We start from the raw sequence: 12,392 nt of genomic DNA on the forward strand, positions 1-12,392 counted from the left end.
ATTGATTCGTCTCAAATGTCACATAATCTGTGTGGTACTAGAGTAGCTCCATCGGTGCAGCTTCTTTCAGAGGGCTCCCGAACTGGTTTGAGACCGAGACATAACGCTTACTACTGGATGATGTTTTTTGCCCCCGTAAATCCACCTAGACTTCAGCAAAGCAACGGCCGATCTTCTCAATTAAAGTCCAGTTGCACTGAAAGAGCCGGCGGGGACTAACCAGGGTTAACCATGGTTGATGGGGACGGGCAATCGCCCGTTAGGGTTACAGACCGGCCGTTCCGCCACGTAGCGGGGACTAACGGGGTTAACCACGGTTGATGGGGACGGGCAATTGCCCGTTATGGTTACAGACCGGCCGTTCCGCCACGTAGACGGGGGAAAGCTTAATGCATTGATATAGTTATTATAATACGACGAGGGAGTCCAGCTTATGTAGGCTGCCCTCCCCAATGATATTTTCGTATTTATTCACAAGTGATCTTGACTGCGTCGAAGACAACCTCTTAGGAAAAAAAAAGAATCGTGCTCGATCGTTCTTATAACATGGTGCGAAGTAACTTCTCATGACCACAATTATCGAGGCAAATGTGGCTAATGATGATAAAAAGGGTTCCCTCACGGAAGACAACAGCAGACCAGCTCTTGCTCAGGCCCCTGTGCTTGTGGTAGGCGCTGGTCCTATTGGGCTGGTGACAGCGTACCAGCTAGCGAGGCGTGGAATCCGCACCGTCCTCGTCGAAAGGAATCATGAAACGACCAGATGGCCCAAAATGGACATTACCAATGCGCGCTCGATGGAGCTTTTGGCTCGACTTGGCTTAGCAGAGAAGCTTAGGAAACAAGGTGGGTGGTCCCGCCTGTCAGCGCTGGCTCGTTGTTCCTAAAACGTGGGATTTGTTAGGCGTTCCGCAGCAATTCTCCCTGAACTGTCTGTTCAGTACAGGACTCTCTGATGGAGGAGAAGTTATTGCCAAATGGGTGAGTTCTTCATCTTTCTCTTTCGAGCAAAGTAAAGAAGAAAAGGAGCAACAACAAGAGCTTACGCGTTTTACTCTAGGATCTCCCCTCGCCCGAAAATATGTGGCAACAAATCAATGAGAAGAATGACGGAGCTCTGCCCAGTCAAGCTTATTTGCGTTGCTCGCAGAGCATATTCGAGGCCTGGCTCAAACCTATTGTGGAAGCGGAGCCTTTGGTCGAATGCTTTTCAGGAATCAAATTCCAGTCCTTCAAAGAGTTGGATGATCGGGTAGAATCTGCCGTCACGAACGTAGATTCTGGGGTTGAATACATCATTTCCAGCCAGTATGTGATCGGGTGCGATGGGGCAGGAAGCCGGGTGAGAAAATCAGCTGGGATTGAGCTCACTGGTACTCCAATGTACGTGTGTGTCCATCATATCACTCTAATATCTACAGAATATTAATGCGAATTCGCATTATAGCTCTGTGCCGACACTGCTAGTGCACTTCAAGTCCAAAGATCTGGACGTCCTTCATCGACAGGGACAGTTCTGGCACTTATTTCTGTCTCAGGGTGCGGTCGTCATCAATCAGGATGAAAAGGATACATGGACAATGCACATCCCCTTGCCATCCGAAGCTGACATAAACGATCTCAATCCTGAAGAGATGGTATATGCCGCGCTGGGGGACGCTGGGCCCCCACAAGAATTCAGAATCGACCAGATCCTTGTCACCAGTACGTGGAGGGCCAACCTATCGGTTGCAAACCAATACCGGTCCAAGGGGAAAAGGGTGTTTCTGGCGGGAGACTCAGGTAATAGCCCCTTGAGAAGCCAAAAAACTACCTTAAATATTGTGACTCACGCGGACCAACAGCACATCAGAATATTCCATTCGGAGGATATGGCATGAACACGGGTGTGGGAGACGCATATGATATTGGCTGGAAACTAGCCGCGTTTCTCAACTCTCAAGGGGGTGAAGCCTTGCTAGACTCGTACGAGATCGAGCGCCGCCCTGTTGCCCTTCGGAATGTTGCCATGTCCGGCAGCAATGCGGAGGTTCATTTGAAGTACGTCACATGGGTTCGCCAGGAGACCCCGGGTCTCATTCGAAGTAATACCCTAGAGGGGAGGAAATTCCGTGACCGCATCCGCGCACATGTCCTCGCAAACGATGGGGAGAACAAGTCTCTTGGGATCGAGATGGGATATCGAAACGATATGTCTCCTGTCATTGTCTATGACAGCAGAGCTCAAAAGGAGCCAGAATGGACTCAGCGAAATTACTATCCTTCAACATGGCCGGGGGCCCGAGCACCCCACGTCTTCCTCAGCGACGGTGTAACTTCGATCTATGATCTCTTGGGCCTTGACTATACCCTGGTTGATTTCACGGCTGATGGTTTGAATGCAAAAAAGTTCGCTACCATCGCGATTCAGCTCAAGGTACCACTATCGACGGTTCATCTTCCGGATGAAGCACATGTCCGTCAGATCTGGGAGCGGGACGCGGTTCTGTTAAGGCCGGATTTGCACGTTGCCTGGCGCGGTGATGGGGATCAGCCTCCAAAAACAACTGCAATTGAAGATATCCTTCGCACCAGCGCTGGAAAACAGATCAATTGACCTGCCAGTTCTCCCCAACTGCTGGGGTGGGGGCCGCCACATTCTCGGCAGCCAGATCTTCGACTACTGGTAAGAAACCATCTTCTCCAGCTAACAATGAGACTAATAAAAGTATGATAGAATTTGGCACCGGTGGTGGTAATATTATGGAACGCTATGCTGATGGGAACTTGGTTAAAACCACCGTCTCTCCCTCGTACTCCGGTATCTCCAAATTCACTGTATGTCTGTGGTTCATTACGGACAAGATGGAGGATGCGGAAAAACCAGATTTTCACCTAGTAAAGAATTGTACGGCTCACCATAGGTTGAGGAGGGGATAAAACAATGTATGAGCACTGCATATATTAGAGTCCTTACGTTGAAGCAAATACGACCATCCTGTTGTCGTGGCGGTTTATCTTACTGAAATTACGTGACCTAGTGAATGTGCAGTGAGCGCCAGCATTGGTGAGCTTGCTGAAAGTGGGAACGGTCAATTACCATATCAGGTAGTTATTGGTCGGAAAATAGTCTAGCTGGGGCTTAACCAATATGAACAACATCAACATACATACTACATAGTGCAGAATGGAAACAGGAAAATAGGAACCGTGTACGACTCATAGATTCATCTTTATGCACATCTTCAACCAGCAGCATGTACATACTATCGGGTGCTGACGAGTGGAGTCTCACCCGATGATTATTAGTCATAAAAATACTAGTGGGATCCTCATTTTGTGGTGGATCGCCACGGGAGGCGAAAAGTCATGCTGGACACGCCATGTGGGGTGCGGGGTTGCGGGAATTGCTCCGCGGTTCCTTTTTAAGCACTGCAATGCTGCATCAGCCAGATGCGTTCACTGTTCTCACTCTCTGTTAGAAAATACCCTTTTCAAATCTGACAAGCATGGGCGATAACAGCATCAATTTTGGAGTTCTTTCAGGCCTCCATTACACCCCATGTTCAACCGGTTCATCGGGCAGACCCTCCTTACGACGCGCCTGTGATAAATGCCGTGGAAAAAAGACACGGTGCGATATGCTCCATCCAAAATGTTCTCTGTGCTCTCGGATTGGCAGCAAGTGCACATACAGTCCAGGAGAGAGCGAGCGAGACTGTCGTCAAAAGTACGTGGGCGCAAGCGACCTCTCCTTGGCCCCAAAGAACAAGGCAAAGAATGACCACATTGCAACCGACGAGTTCGATATGTCGCTTTCTGATGTACAATATTTTGATACCTCCGTCGCTGGGTTCCTGGATTCGACCGATGGATTGCTGGGGCTGAGTCCATTGGTGGACGAAACGACCTGGCTAGATACAATATCCCCGGGCTCAGTGTACCAGTTCGGACAAGACTTTGACAATGATCGGCTCAGCTTATCGCCTGATGATCGCTATGGCCTAATGATTTCTTCGTCTCTTGCGGATGAGCTCATTCACATATATTTCGACAAAGTACAAGCCTTCTGTCCTCTTTTCCTACGCACCAAATTCGATCAAGACCTATCGTGGAATCACATGGCCAACCGGGATCAACGACATCCTGGGTTATCTCCTGTCTACCAGTTTATTCTTAACGGAATGTTCGCCCTTTCTGCGAGATTTAGCAATGCCCCAGAGTTTATCGGCATCGATCCGACGTGTCGCGGTCAAATATTTGTGAAAAGAGCCACCAAACTTTGGGAATGGATATCCAGAGACTTCAAGCATTGCCTTCGTACTCTACAATGTCTTCAAGGCCTTATTCTTTTGACATTCAGCTCTCTTCTGTCCGGCCCTTCAGAAGATGCGTGGATTCAAAGTGGAACTTGTGTGCGTCTCGCGTACGATTTGGACCTTCACACTACTGATGCCCACAAACAAACCCTTCGTGCCAGCTCGCCGCTACAGCAAAATCAGGAAGCGTGGGTTCTCCTCGAAGAGAGACGTCGTGCCTGGTGGATGGTCTGGGAGATAGACACATTCTCATCCGCTGTGTCCCTACGACCGTTCGCTATTGATAGTCGCTTTATTCACGTCCTACTGCCGGTGTCGGATGATGACTGGAATAACAAAGCTCAAGCACCGTCGGCATTACTCAATGCAAATGGCGGGATGCCATGGAAGCATCTAGCCGAGTCTTCGAACCGGAGCGAAAGAGCGTGGTTCTTGGTTTGTCTGGCTGTCTTCAGACAGGCGTGCGACGCAGCTGTCCCACCAGGACCTTCTGTACAGATGCTTCATCATGCAGAGGCGGCAATCGGATGTGCGTTCCTTGCGTTGCCTCCTTCGTTTCAAGATTTTTCTATGTCGGCTGCATCATGTCATACCAGTTATGTAACACTTAACTGGATTGCGTGTTCTCTGATTGTCTTGAATTGGTACGCTCTATGCCCGGTGTCGAGTTCGACAATTTTTACTTTGGTTTGGCATGGCTGACGTCGTAACTTCTTTCCTAGTGCTCGAACCCTACTGATGCTCAAACAAAATGAGACTCCGGGAAACGATGTCGCGCTACAACCCCCAGATGTTCGACCCCCTCGGATTTATCTCCCGACTATCATAGAAGTATACCGCGCCACGCAGCTTCTATCTCCGCAGTACTTGCCTCTATGTTCACCATTTATATTCTGTGCCCTCGTCGGTCCGGGGACTGTCCATGTTCCGGATGATCGCGTGCCCATCGAATCGCAGTCGGCGTCCCTGTACGCCGAGACCATCAGACTGGTTCTGTCTAACGTCGCGCGACACTGGTCGATTGGGGGAGTCCTTTTAGGTAAGCTATTGTCTACTACTGTCTTGAGTGACTCTGGCACTGAACCATATTGGGATGTTAGACGTCGTCGATTACAAGAAGTCCAGCAAACCGGCTAGCCCGGACGAGAAATGCTCTAAAAATCCTTTTATTCCAGAATGGCGGGCTTTGGTTGATGGAATATTCTAGCTGGCTTCTAATATGTTCCATCGTCCACTCTGGCCATCGACTAATCTATATATCAACCTTCTTGAAGGCGACTTCAGACAGAGAAAAAAATTATTTCATGTCTCTTGTCACAAACCAAAGGCTCCTTTACAATTCATACCAATGTGATGCCGCCAAATGAAAACTATATCAGTCCATAAAGATTAGTCTTAGACCTCGGGAAGCAGGTTACTAAGAGGTAAGAATTTACTTACAGAGACTTGCTCTCTGGATCACAGACTATATTAGGTGGGCCAGCAGGAGCTGGCTAGGTGCGGCTCTCTCATCCTCCAAACCTCCAGCATAATTGCTATCGTGGGAAGGCATACTTGGTCATGGATATTTTTAAGGCCAATCTTCCCAAAGCCGGCCCGCTAGGCAGCAGGGATATAAGCTACTACAAATACAAATAGCTGCATCTCTTTATACTTACAAAAATATCATACTTTCACCTCAATCCAATTTTATCATCGACGAGGGGCCAGGGAAATGATATTTCAAAGATATACACACACACATATACATACTGTACCTCCAAGCGATAAACCAAAAATATTACACCTCCTAGTTAAATAACGAGTCGACAAATACAGTGGTAGTACCTAGAAAGTGGTATATTATAGTAGGTGTCTAATTAAGATACAGTACGATCACTGGCCTCAAATATTATAAGAAAAGCAGATAACACCAGACTTAATATTCGCGAAACATAAGGTAACTGACTTATAGTAAAACTGCTAAGCTAAGGAAAGGGGGAGATTTAGGACAAAACAAAAAGTTTATTAATCACTTATGTCCTTATATACCGAGTGAACTGAAATCTAGAGGACCAAAAATGACAATTCTTAGAGTAGCCACACAATGACCGCTGACTGCCTTTATATCGGTCGGAACCTTGATCAATAAATCCGAAGAGGTCGCCGTAGTCGAGGTTGACGTTCGACGTGGTTAATTCCGCTACTATAGCGATTATATAGCCGGGTATAGCGTTAGATAAAGTTAGCGCGGGTCCTATACTCAAAGCCAAGATCTATGTACTGCTACTGACGGTATAAGAGCTACTTTTTTAAAGAGATGTATCGATACTATAGCTCGCTTTATCTCCCTACGCGTTATAAAAGTAGAGGAAACCACTCTGATACACTTTATGTAAAGAGTCTACGTGTTCAGGGTAGAAGGCCTATCAGTTAGGTAAGGAAGGATATCTGGACTAGAGTCTAGTATTAAAAGAAGTAAGACTAATTCTTACTAAGTCTAAGTTATCTGGAAACCCTTTAGATTTAAATATAAATCGGGTCCGAGACTTACTTATTATACTATGGGGTGAACCTTCACCGGTAGTCTGTTACAGACCAAGTCGAAGACGAATTCGTGTATCATTAACAAAAGTAACTAAACTGGAGAAGAAGAAGAAGAGAGAAGAGAGAAATAAGTATCTACGAAATAAAACCACTTTAATCCCGAATCGGGTTAGACCTATGGCTCTTTCTAGATTACTATTTTACCCTAGGCCTCCCTTAGGCCTTAAGATAGCTATATATTATATAGTCTAGACCTGGCACTCACCCCGGGTGACCGTTCCAGACCCTCCACCCGCACCTCCTCTTAGCGGGTGGAGGGTCGATTTCTAGACCCTAGGGGTCGGGCACCTATATATCCGACCCTCCGAGGGTCACCCTTAGGGTTACCCTTAGGGTCTATAAATAGGATAAATAGGTAGAAAACGTGACTTACTTATTTATATATAAGTTATATAGATTCCGGGGGGTTTTCTATATATTTATTAGTAATTTTTAATACTAAGTAGTTTTCGTTTTATGATAGCTATTATTATTTAGGGGTATTTTATTATAGCGTTACCTTTTCTAATAGCTATTATTATTTAGGGGTATTCTATTATAGCGTTACCTTTTTTGATAGCTATTATTATTTAAGGGTATTCTATTATAGTGTTACCTTTTTTAATAGCTATTAAAAAAGGGTATTAGGGACTAAGAGCTATAATATAAGTAAATTCTAGTAGTTATTAGAAATAGGCTTCTTTAGCTATAATATTAGCCTTTATAAAGTTAGAGAAAAATATCGTATAATTAGATTAATATATAGAATAAATAATAAATTATTAAGACCTAAATATATAACTATTAAGTAGCTTTAAGCGCTTACGCTTCTTACTAAATATATATATTATTAGATATTAGGTAGAGGAAGGTTAGTATTATTATTATTATTTTTATTATAATCTATAATCTTTATCCCTTTAAGATTAGCTATCGTTATATAAGACTATAAAAGGGACTTCTTATCCTAAGCTTATATATTATTCTCCTTAATATTGAGATTCTGGAGGTGGGAAAGTGTGTTCTATTCAGTAAGTGTACGAGGGAGTAGATATATAGTAGCCGTGCGGACTAATATAGGTTCGTACGGCAGAAAAAGTTAGGTAACGTAACTATTCCCCCCCCTAATAAGAAGGCCTTATTATTATATCCTCCCTTACTAAGTAGGATTATATCCTTATAATCTTAGGTATATATAAGATCGGACCTAAGAGTCCTAGTTAGTTTCTTAATATAATATAAATAGAGATTATTAATAAAAGAAATATATTAAGGACCGGAATATTTATTCCTAACTATAACTAAATATTTCCGATAAGTGCTAAAATATTAATAAAATAATAATATATAGGTCCGGGTATAAATAAGTATTGGAATATAGACCAATGCTACATAGAAAGATCTATCCTTATATTCAACATATAAGACCAGATTGTATTGATCACGTGACCAGATTTTTTCCTTCTATCAAAATGATATTTTGACCACTTCTGATTCTGGTCCGCGGCCCTCTCCCGAATGATAGGCAGGACCATTTTCCTTCAGAGGTAAATGGTCCGCCTTTAGACATGAATGGTCCGTTCCTTCGGAGGTGCCTTCGGGCATATCTTGCCCGCGGACTTCGACCATGGTCTTCGAACCTCGGTGAACAGACTTCGACCCTCAGTCCCCTCAAGGATAGGCGGACCACTTTCCCTTAAGGATAAAATGGTCCACCTTTGGGTATGCATAACCAGATACTGCGGGGAAGCTTTCGGGGTGGCTGAAACCGTCGATCCTTGATATTATTCTTTTGGCTTTTCTTCGGTTCCCTTCTTTGCCACCTTTATTATGTTGCTATCTAGTATTTGTATAACATTCTAGACATCATTTCTAGGCTATTCTAGCCTATAAATATGTCCTTCTTTTCTAGCAGAAAGAATCAAGTCAGTTCTACTTTCCTGAAGTCATTTTCCACTTTCCAAAAAGTTATCTCTACCTTCTTCCTTTGATCCTCAGGACTATGGTTCTGTCTTCGTTTAGGCTATATCTGCTTATAGTCTATCCTACGACCTTTGACCTTCTTCCTTTGTCTGGCACCGACTGACCTGGCCGGACTAAGGTTGATCCCACGGACTTAAGGGGCCACGATCTGCTTCGTGGTAGCTTTCCCCTTATGCTCTAACAATAAGGGAACGAACACGCGTAGAGTTATTATATTAATTAGTCGCGTAGGGTATAAATAACTAATATATTATAGTAAGAGAGGGTCTAGATAAGTATATTAATCGCGGGCGATTAGGGCCGCGCGTATTCTATTAATAATTAAGCTTCGCTAATCAGATATATCTAAGATAGATTATATCTGTTATAGCGGTATTATTTATTATAATAGAATTAACTAGATTAGTAGGATTATAAAGATTAATAGGATTAATAAGATTATAAAGATTAATAAGATTATAAGAATTAATAGGATTAATAAGATTATAAAGGCCCGATTAGGAAATCACTTAAATATATATATTTATTATAAGTGAGGATATAGGCGCGTAACTTTTTGGCCCTTCTTCTTTTTTCTTCTTACTCTCTCTAACCTATTTATTTCTTTACTATTCTATTCTCTTTTATGCTTATTCGCCTATTTTTAGGTATCTCCTGGCTAATATCTAGTATTTATTTTCGCTTATAAGTTTACTATAAAAAAATATTTTTCTTTTTATTTTCGCGCGTTATAGCTACTCTGACTAACTCTCGTTATACCTGTAGCCGCCTACGCCTTAGTCCTAATCCTCCTCTTATTTCTTTAGTTGCCCCTATTTTGTAAAGGAATACTGAGGACTAGCGGTGAAGGTTTGCCCCGCAGTGGGATAAGCAAGTCTCGGACCTAATTCGTACTTAAATCGAGAGGGTTTCCAATTAATCTAGACTTAGCAAGAATTAGTCTTGCTTCTATAATACTATACCTAGTCCAGATATCCTTCCTTACCTAACCGATAGGCTTTCTATCCTGAATACATAGATCCTTTATAATTCTGATTCTTCTTTTATCGGTTACCTAAGGAAGTATGTCTGTTAACGACCGTGTCCTCCGCTCCCGCGTCGCTACCGAAGGCGACGACACGCCTATATCGCACGAGGCTATTGCTACGTCCTAGCGTAGAGACGCTACCGATTCGACCCCGGGACTAAACTAACCTGAGTCAATTTCTCCTGACCCGCTATAATACGAACTACTTCTAGGGGACCTACGCGGATATTAAGCGACCCGTGGAGAACTCCGAAACGATAGCTAAACTATCGAAGATGAAATCGAACGCCTTAATAAGAAAATCCGTCTCCTTAAACGTATTCGGGAGCTTAAAGGGGACCGAACCGTGCCAGTTAAGATAAGGACCCGGCTACAAAATAAAGACGAATCGACCGCGAGTAACGATAAAAAGGGTATTAAAATCAAAGATATCCCTTCCTTTTTAAAGGACTTTAACCTCCGGAAACGTTAAGAGTAGATTCTTGACCTCGAATATTAATTCGAAGCTAACCTAAAATGATACCCTATAGACCGAGAAAAGGTATTCGCTGATATAGTAATAATAGAATATGACTATCGCTAAAGATAGCTATAATATATATATATAAAGCCTATAAAGAAATAATAAGAGCTTAAGAGCTTATAGATAGCTTTTAAAGACTAGACGACTACCCTCCTATATAATATAGCTACCTTACGGGCCGATATAAGTATTAGCCTTAGCTAGGCACACTAAAGGCTATAAGATAATCCGGATTAATTCTATACCTATCTAAATAACCTAGAATAATATTTTAAACAGAAAAGCGAAAAGGATAGTATAATATTCTATTACTCTAAGCTTAACCTAGCCCTTCGCTATTATATAAGCGAATATCTCCCTAGAGGATAACTACTAGAGACACGCGATACTATAGTAAGTAAAGCGGGACGTTTCTAGAACCTACTCTAAATAGCTAAGAAACGTCGCTAATTCGCTAACGAAACCTAAGAGTATTAACGCCCACTAGGACGCCTCGCATAATCCAGATATACGTATAACTAGAGAAGGGACGACGCCTCCCAAAGATATAAGGAGTAATAACCCTTAAAGACCCGGCTAGGTTCCTTACGCTTCCGGGAAAGCCGCGGCTATCATAACTCAAATAATATATATAGATTGACTACAAACTAAGACCAAAACCTATCACGCTTAGGATCGAGACCCTAATATTACCGATACCATAAATTCGGCTATATCGCCCTAAATTGCACCAAAGACAGACTAAACACATACCTCGCGCATATCTAATCCTTAAGGAACTTAGGAAAAGGGAATAAGTCGAAGTGAGCCCTACCCCTACGACTCTAGACCCTAAGATAGGGACCACCTTACGCTTTTATATCCTAATTTAAGTACGGAACGCCCTCGTTATATACGCGGACCTAGACAGTTACGCCGAAGTTAATTTAGTTAGCTACTATTGGAATATAGACCAATGCTACATAGAAAGATCTATCCTTATATTCAACATATAAGATCAGCATTGCATTAATCACGTGACCAGATTTTTTTCTTCTATCAAAATGATATTTTGACCACTTCTGATTCTGGTCCGCGGCCCTCTCCCGAATGATAGGCAGGACCATTTTCCTTGAGAGGTCCGCCTTCAGGCATGAATGGTCCGTTCCTTCGGAGGTGCCTTCGGGCATATCTTGCCTGCGGACTTCGACCATAGTCTTCGAACCTCGGTGAACAGACTTCGACCCTCAGTCCCCTCAAGGATAGGCGGACCACTTTCCCTTAGGGATAAAATGGTCCACCTTTGGGTATGCATAACCAGATACTGCGGGGAAGCTTTAGGGATGGCTGAAACCGTCGATTCTTGACATCATTCTTTTGGCTTTTCTTCGGTTCCCTTCTTTGCCACCTTTATTATGTTGCTGTCTAGTATTTGTATGTTATTCTAGACGTCATTTCTAGGCTATTTTAGCCTATAAATATGTCCTTCTTTTCTAGCAGAAAGAATTAAGTCAGTTCTACTTTCTTCCTTTGATCCTCAGGACTGTGGTTCTGCCTTCGTTTAGGCTATATCTGCTTATAGTCTATCCTACGACCTTTGACCTTCTTCCTTTGTCTGGCACTGACTGACCTAGCCGGACTAAGGTTGATCCCACGGACTTAAGGGGCCACGATCTGCTTCGTGGTAGCTTTCCCCTTATGCTCCAACAGCTACTAATTCGCAAAAAAGTATAACCTAGAATATACCCCGGCTATTGCTCTAACTATTTAGGCAATCTCGAACCAGAAGATTATCTCCTATAGGGTATAGAAAGTCCCTATTACCGCTACCGACTCGAGGGGGACACCCTATAGCTTTATAAGATAATATATAGCTATAGATAGGGACCTACGCCTAGAAGGCAGCCCCGTCCTTTTATCGATAACTATAATTTAAGACCTTTAAATCTATTTATTACTAGACTAATAATAGTGATTCGAGGCAAAAGAGTTCTCCTCACTTAGCCCGCAGTAATTC

At 43.2% G+C, this 12,392-nt stretch overlaps 2 protein-coding genes across 2 annotated transcripts; both read left to right on the top strand.

The window, feature by feature from the left end:
• Positions 1-566: 566 nt before the first annotated feature.
• Positions 567-2,596, top strand: N7477_009872 (uncharacterized protein; the record flags this gene model as incomplete). The annotated part of the gene is made up of 5 exons (XM_056971533.1): positions 567-846; positions 905-981; positions 1,061-1,383; positions 1,448-1,704; positions 1,845-2,596. The coding sequence occupies 5 exons, from the start codon at positions 567-569 to the stop codon at positions 2,594-2,596; spliced, it is 1,689 nt and encodes a 562-aa protein (XP_056818512.1).
• Positions 2,597-3,788: 1,192 nt separating this feature from the next.
• N7477_009873 (fungal specific transcription factor domain-containing protein) lies at positions 3,789-5,000 on the top strand (the record flags this gene model as incomplete). Its single annotated transcript, XM_056971534.1, has 1 exon — positions 3,789-5,000. The coding sequence occupies one exon, from the start codon at positions 3,789-3,791 to the stop codon at positions 4,998-5,000; it is 1,212 nt and encodes a 403-aa protein (XP_056818513.1).
• Between the last annotated feature and the right edge of the window lie 7,392 nt (positions 5,001-12,392).

The sequence above is a fragment of the Penicillium maclennaniae genome (assembly GCF_028827695.1).
Source record: "Penicillium maclennaniae strain IBT 15551 chromosome Unknown utg000008l:1.0-3552695.0:1.0-3555053.0, whole genome shotgun sequence".
Taxonomy (NCBI): domain Eukaryota; kingdom Fungi; phylum Ascomycota; class Eurotiomycetes; order Eurotiales; family Aspergillaceae; genus Penicillium; species Penicillium maclennaniae.